Here is an 8,566-nt window from a genome sequence, read left to right as displayed (position 1 = left end):
ACAGCTAGTGCAGCTTTAACGCTTTTTTAGCATGAATGAAAGGACGATTCAGTGGTTAATTACAAACCCATGGTAAAGCATTTTGTGCCAGTCATGTCTCGGTCACCTGTGTGCCTGTCTCGCCTGCAATTATGTCTGACACAATACTCCTCCTATCCATATCCCTTGTTCTATCACAAAAATGGGAGTCGTGAGGGTTGATCGATGCACAATGTTACTGAACACAGAGCAAACCAAGGGCTGAGCTGGCTTGGGTTTTGCGAATAGTTCCTGTACAGGTTATCGGAACTTACATTTGTGATGAGCCGGGTCCAGTTATTAGTATATCTGGTCTTGCTGCTAGACGTTCAGGCTTTCTTCTGAGACAATAAGCGAACAAAGTTCACAGTGAGGGTTTGCCCTAACTCGAAAACAATGTTCAGTCGTGTGTCGTATTGTATCGGAAGAACATCCAAGGTCTAGCAGCTAGACTAATCTGGTATCTGTAGTGATCAATTTTGTGAGGGCCAAAGGGGCAGGGTGCAATAATTTAGCTGAGGGCAAACCACAGAGATAGGCCACACCCTGTTTTTTTTAAACAAGGGTAGTTGACAGATAACTATCATTTGCAAGTGGAGTTGATCTCCAGTAGATTAGTTAATTAATGTTGACTTAATATTCACTAGATGTTTTACAAAATCTAATCAGTTCTTGTCATTACCATATGGAGACGTGAATCACTGCAATATTTTTTTTTTAAATATCGTTGAAATTAAGTAAACTTTTACAACTTTATCATTTTAATTTTCAGTGCCTCAATATCATGTTCTCTCACACATGCAAGATGGTATAAAATTAATATCTCATGCCAGTGAAGTTAGAGTTAGCCTTAGCCTAAGTTGCAAGTCTGTGCTGATGAGATTTTATTTTGAGGGGTGAAAAAGAAAATGAGTATGAAGGGAGGGAGAGCATGTGTGTGACAGACAGACAAACAAACAGACAAAGATGGATGGCCTGACAAACAAACATAGAGAATGAGAGACAGACAGAGGGGTGGGAGATGTAAGACAGACAAATAACCAGACAGACAAAGATGGATGGACAAACAGAGAATGAGACAGACGGGTGGGAGACACAAGACAGACAAACATACGTACGTACGTACGTACGTACATACATACATACATACACACACACACATACATACATACATACATACATACATACATACATACATACACACACACATACATACATACATACATACATACATACATACATATACACATACACATACATACATACATACATACATACATACATACATACAGAGAATGAGACAGACAGAGGGGTGGGAGACATAAGACAGACAAACCTATGCAGCAACTATTTAGATATATTTGTAGTTATTCGGAAGAGATTTTGTATAATGGCATCAAAAAAGGCCTTTCGTGGAAATTTTGAGCAAAAGGAAATTTGGTTGTTTTTTTCTAAATTTACTAAAAACCACTAACCCACACACAGACAGGAAACAAAGAATTTTACTGATGGTGCCTAACAGTCTGAATAACTTAGAAATAACAACTGGAAACTCAGTGAACCATTTGTTTTATGCAAGTCTCAGATTTCAGCAACAAACTAATTTTTACTCCGATACACACTTGTGGGTTTGCCATCTTACAATCAGTGACATGATAATTTTTTAATCCCGTCGTAGGTGACATCAAGTTATTTATTATTTTGCTACATTGAAGAAATGTATGTCTGACAGCTGGGTCATGAGGAACACAAACTATTGAACTACATGTAAGATTCCCCCAGCAACCATTCAATGAACATGATGAATGGTACTCTTAGTTGACGCTTAATTATGGTACTAAAATTATGTTTGCAAATGAGGAACAGACTGAGGGGTCCACATGCACATCAACACAAAGCAAACTTCTCTTGTCACACAAATATAAAACAACATATTTTTCTGGGGGGTTTTAACCATCAATGCATGCCAGTACCAGCTACACTTTACAGTCGAATGTAAATACTGGACTTTTCTATGTCACTGCAATAACTCTGCCTGTCTAGTATGGATCTGATAAAGAAGATATTCAACTGTGTATATAGATTGTATATGTTAGTTACTGAGCAGTATGTTAGAATTATAGTAAGCTAAAGACAAGATAGAGGTCGGAGACTATGAGTGTAGTACATGGCCACACGTTTAATGGTCTTTCACTGCAACGCAACACTAAATAATCAAATGTCAACTCCACACATAAATATGTCATGATGATGCTAACAAAATATTCATCTTTTAGAATATTCAATGTAAATATATACGAGGTAAACCTCAAGTCATAAACATGGCTGATATATGTGCCAGTTATATACAAACAAACAATAAAGTGGATAAATTCAGTCATTGATATAATGGTAATGTGAATAAATGGGGTAATTATTTTGAATATGTTGTCTAAACGTCAAAACACATAAGTTTTTTTTATTAATTAAAAAAATCCAAAATAAATAGTCGTTTCTCATCCATACTGCCACTCAAACATTAGTCTACCTGCTAGACCTTTGGGCTTTCTCCTAATACAACAAGGGACAGAAGATTGCTTTGCGTATGAAAGGTGCAATTGAGGACATTTAGTCTGAGGTCTAGCTAAAGTCACCTTTAAACTTGACATTCCATTGAGGTGACATAGGGTCGTGGGCTGAGTAAAGTATGTATTTTGGTGGTTATTTTTACGAGATGAATATGCATGAAAAAATCACCCCTTCTTCTCAGTTTGTGCTAGTCGTAATTGGGATTCTCTGATAGGCCATTATTTATATACTGGAATGGGGGCGATGACTTTAGACCTTAAGTTGGGCTATACGTCTTCAATTGCACCTTTCATTTGACGTATCAGAAGAAAGCCCAAAGGTCTAGCAGCTAGATTACTCTAATGTAAACTATCACAGCCTAAACAATGGTCTATATACTTTACATCAGGTCATTTGTCTAAATTCCTCTCAGGATGAATGTTCATCTACACTCAGGAAATATAACCCCCCCCCCCCTCAATATTTTCAGTGAATGTCACCTATGGTCACCTACCCTCGCCACACAGCCCCCCCCCCCCCCTATCCATATCTACATGTAAGGTGAATTGGTCATCAATGCTGAACACATACTAGCCCCTACATTCTGGGTAAACGGTCACCTACCCTCACCATATAGCCCACCAGCCCCCTCAACATTTTCAGTGAATGTCACCTATGGTCACCTACCCTCACCACACCCCCACACCCCCACACCCCCCTCTATTTAAAGTGATTGGGTCATCAATGCTAAAGCTTAGCATGTGCTTAGTAAGCACATACCCCTACATTCATGTCAGTATAAAATCATCATGTCTGTATTTCACATAGCTTTATCAAAATTTGTCTCTTGGTATAAGACACCCCTGAACTAACTAAATACGCAATAATTCACATGGGCTGCCCTACACTAAATACACAATAATTCACGAGGGCTGCCCTACACACATGCAATCATTCACAGGAGCTGCCCTATACTACTCATACAATCATTCACAAGGGCTGCCCTAAAGTAAATATGCAATATTCACAAAATGGCTGCCCTACACTAAATATGCGATCATTTACAAGAGCCACCACAAACTTTAGTATGCAATAATTCAAAAAGGGCAGCCCTACACTAAATATGCAGTCTTTCACAAAATGGCAACCCTACACTAAATGTGCAATCATTCACAAAATGGCAACCCTACACTAAATGTGCAACCATTCACAAAATACATGTAGCTACCCTACACTAAATGTGCAATCATTCACAAAATGGCAACCCTACAGTGCAATCATTCACAAAATGGCAGCCCTACACTAAATGTACAATCATTCACAAAATGGCAGCCCTACACTAAATGTGCAATCATTCACAAAATGACAGCCCTACACTAAATGTACAATCATTAACAAGGGGGCTGGCTGCCCTAAACTTTGTGCAACCATTCATCAAAGTAAATGTTAACTGGGTCAATAGTTTGAATGTAAATGACATTTTCAAGCAATCACTACTGAACTTGTCAAAATAAATTCATCAATTGATGACAGATTTACATTGTGCTATTACACAGACTGAATAGCCCACAACTCTCTAATTTGTACCGGTATGCTCAGACATTAACTTTCATTTCATGCAGATATCTTTTGGTGGAAGAAGAAAAAAATTTTATAACCAACTTTCTTGAAAGCCCTTCAAAATATTTACAATGAAACTACTAGAAAATGTTGCACATGTTGTGACTCCACTAAGGATATTGATTTTTCTGAATGAGTAGACCAACAGAAACTTACATGTTAAAAACACTTTACACAAATTGACTGTGCAAGTTGATGATTTTTTAACATTGGCAAGCATGTTTTTCACAGCAAGTGTCAAATTTAGCTCTTAAAACATTTCTTTACAAAATTTGTAACTCTTCTTTTAATTTGTCAGCACCCTTGTGATATATATTATTCAGTTATAATTGCATTGTTTTAACATGTCTAGAAATTGGACTGATTTCCTAAAATATCTCTCTCCTTCTACCAAAACTCACTGAACTGAGAACCAATGAAAATGGTATTCAGAAACTCACAGTAAGAATTCTACAGTTTGAACATTTCAAAAATGTTTCCAAAAAACTCTGTAGACTGGTGAGATTTACCTATACATTGAAAGAGCTTATGTCTGAACATACAAATCAGAAATCAGAGAGAATTGTGGAATATTCAGCTTACAGTGTATTGTCATGTCAAAGCGCATTCCATCATATTACCAACATTGACTGTAAATTACTCATTACTAGTTCATCTCAGTCATGATTTGCCCCCCCCCCCCCCCCCCTAATTCAGGTATGGTGGTCCAAGATATTTTCTAATTGTAGCACAGCAACCATGGGGCCTTAATGACTTTGGCATATTGCCAATACTGGTCCAAGTGTTCATATCAGGATCATAAACTTCCATACTTCGCAATGCTTTGTAGTTGACCATGCCACCAGCTACATACATCTTGCAATCGATGACAGCAGATGCAAACAGATGTCGTTCTTGAGTGCACATTGCTGTGGTTTGTACACATGTGTTTGTACATGGATTGTACACCTGCATGCCACACCTTCCTGGACCACTTAATATGTAAATATTATCATTCAGCACTAATGCTGGAAAATGCCTGGTTTGCAGAATTACCATGTTGATTATTGTCCAGGTGTGCAGTTGAATATCATAACATTGCATAGATTTGTAGGTATGTTGACCACAGGTGTACCCACCAATCACGTACAGCCTCTCATTGTGTGAAACAACAGCTGGGTTTCCTACAGCATTTGGCAGAGGTTGCATTTGTTTCCACTTATCTATAGATGGATCATAACATTCAACAGCGCTGATGAAGCACCCATTATCATCTTTACCTCCTACCACGTAAATGGAATCACCCAAACTGGCTGCACCATGGAACTGTCTTGCAATATCAAGTCCAGTGACTTGTTTCCATTGGTTACACACCGACTGGTAGCAAAACACAGCTCCAGTTACACCAGTAGTGCTTTTCCCTCCAGTGACATAAATATTGTTGTTGAGACTAACAGCTTTATAACCACTGATGTCCGCTGGGAATGGAGCTAACATTGTCCACTTTCTATTGGTTGGATTATAGCAATGAACATCTTGGACCCAGGTGTGGTCAGCATCGAAGCCACCAACTATCACCATAACCTCTGTTTTTGTAAATTCACGAGGCTGACTTGGCATATGGTAAATACTCTTGTCATCTTGTACCATTTTCTTCTGTGTTTTCCTTGCTTTATGTAACAAAGTCATACATGCAGGCAGCTGATTCAGGATAGGGTCTCTAAATCGGTCATTCAGAAACTCGGCATCCATATACTGCAGTCGGACACACTCAAGAATCATGGGTATTTGTGCTACTCTGTTTTGGAATTTATAATCAACCCAACACATAGCACCACTAAATACCGTTTCTTCTTTGGTAACGTTCAGTTTATCTTGACTGAGATAAGCCATCACTTGCGGTAAAGTTAACTGTAAGAAATCCTCGTTCAGAATAACATCACCAAAGTTGGCCTCGGCATACATCTTTGCCTTGGAGTAGAGTTGTTGACAGGCATGCATTTCTGCTAAATACTGAATGCCTAAACAGTTGCATGGATGAAGTTGATCTTGTAAGTACTTACTACAGGCCTCGACGATCTTCTTATACTGCAATAAGTTTGCAAATTCAAGTAATTCTTGTGCATTGGTTGAGTTGATAACAATTGTGGAGGTATAAGCATATTCTAGTAATTGTTCTAAAACTGTAGCACTGATCTTATCTATTGTTATACGTCCTTCTCTTGTCTCTTTCATTTCACTTGAGAACATAGCCTTGAAGTAGGGACTACTGCATGCCAGAACAGCTCGATGACAAGGGAATTCACATCCATCCACACAAATGACAGTGTCAGTCAGATAACCTGATTTACGAAAATCATTCAAACCCTTCAGAATTTGGTCAGAGTGAGAAGGTTCATTGAGCACGTAACCATGGTGATTACTGGTATCTATGGAGGGTGCAACATTTTGCTGTTTGACATAACCATAGTGATTACTGTTTTCTATGGACAGTATGCCATTCTGTTGTTCCATGGTCACTGCCTAGATGTTCACAATTCATACCCTGTAAAAACAACAAATCCATAGTAATGTTACATCACTGAATTATCTTACGATATACATCACAGGTACTCGACTCAAGATCTATGAATAAATGGATAATGAAATGATACACAGTTTACAAACTAAATGGCTTATAATGTTTCCTGTGTATGTATGCCAAGTTGTGCATCATAAGAATGCTGTGTGTTCTATGTGACTTCAAAATGTACACTCAGTATACGCTATACTAGGCATTACAAATTCTTCGTAATGAATAAAAATATATTACCTGAGTGGAGTGCATGATGTATATGTATTCTATGCCTAACATAATGCTAATGGATGTATAATGTAGCCTTAAATTTATTCTCTGTTCATATATAGACTATATTGCCAAATGATCAGCAGACTATTAAAGCCATGATGAAAATTTGGTGCCCCCTCTTGTGATTGCTTTGGTAACCAGAATATGACATACTGTGTTGGTTGATTAATTGCAATAATATCTTTTTTGATGAAATTAACTTGTTATAAATGTACACTGAATGAGATACCAACATGTGGTGTGAATATAATCCGCATGCCAACGTCATTTCTATATCAGTGGAGGTGTATATTGTAACGATACTGTATAGGAACTAGACTATGGTGAATATGACAACTACCATAAAAGTGATGTCATTGTCTTGAATTATCACCTTGGGGTTTTCACTTTTTGTTTGCCTTCATAAAAACTAATATGGCAATGATGTTGTAGCGCTATTGAATCTAATCAAATTCATATTTGACAACATATGCATTCAGTTTGCAGTGTAAAGTGCACACCACACTGACCAGCCCAGGTCACGTTCCAACCTGCACCGATACACACTTTGCTATATAACTACCAGCAACTGTTGAAATTAGGGATTTGTGTAAAATATACCGTCCTTCCACTCGCTATTACAACAGGTACTTGACTTAATCGGCACAGTGTTCTATAGTACGGTAATTACGTCTTTAATAGCAATGTGAACCTAAGGATGTGATTGTCTTAGAAATTAATACATCAATGACGAACTCCGAGATCACGTAAAAATAGAATCTTCAACTTCCTGTGGACGAACATAAGCATATGGCATGACACAACTGATACAATAAACATGAAGTGTGTACTTACATGTATCCTGAGTGTTTGAATGTAATATTTCACGTTAACAATCGCGAAAAAACTCTTTCATGTTCAATTTAAAAGTCACCGTGGATCATGTGGAACTTGCTGTGTGTGATGTCAGGTGATGACGATCATGATCAGTTATATTAGCCGAGGTTAGGTCTACCTCGCTTCCTACTAATAGTACACGGCAGATAAACATCTTCCGGCCTTTCAAGGCCTCTCGGCTTATTTACACACAATGCATTTTCTTTTGACGAGACAAAGCTTACTCATCTTGGTCTGGGTCACACTGCCTGTGATGTTTTGCCAGTCAAATGACCTAGTATGACCTCGAAAGTAGCTTGATACAGCGCCACCTAGTGCCAAGAGTGCGTAAGTACGTGCGCTCTTAGCTGGGACCGTTCAAATTTCAACATTGTAGGAGGGGGGTGGATGAGAAATTGCTAAACATTTTTTTTTAATTAAGGTGCCCCTTTGAAAAACTTGGTTTTAGAAGCACCCCTCCCCAAGTCTAAAGTGAAACATATACCTTGCTGTAAAATTTGCACAAATTAATATAATGAATTATCATAAGTATAGGGCTTTCTATTCTGATTAAAAACATGTTTTCCTTGAGCCTTGCAATCGCCAATGAGTGTAATTGTGGTCCAATTAACTGTAAGTCATCACCATCAGAGGATAAAGGAGCCTTCAGTAATTATAGGGGGTGGGGGAAATCCGGCC

General features: G+C 38.1%; 1 protein-coding gene across 1 annotated transcript; it reads right to left on the bottom strand.

Moving 5' to 3' along the window:
• Positions 1-3,286: 3,286 nt before the first annotated feature.
• Positions 3,287-8,085, bottom strand: LOC144437348 (kelch-like protein 38). The gene is made up of 2 exons (XM_078126273.1): positions 7,847-8,085; positions 3,287-6,709 (listed from the first exon to the last, which is right to left on the bottom strand). Exon 2 carries the CDS (start codon positions 6,676-6,678, stop codon positions 4,873-4,875), a length of 1,806 nt encoding a protein of 601 aa, XP_077982399.1. The 5' UTR covers positions 6,679-6,709; positions 7,847-8,085; the 3' UTR covers positions 3,287-4,872.
• Between the last annotated feature and the right edge of the window lie 481 nt (positions 8,086-8,566).

Source organism: Glandiceps talaboti, chromosome 7 (genome assembly GCF_964340395.1).
Source record: "Glandiceps talaboti chromosome 7, keGlaTala1.1, whole genome shotgun sequence".
Taxonomy (NCBI): Eukaryota; Metazoa; Hemichordata; class Enteropneusta; family Spengelidae; genus Glandiceps; species Glandiceps talaboti.
This window is presented reverse-complemented; position numbering and strand designations above follow the sequence as displayed.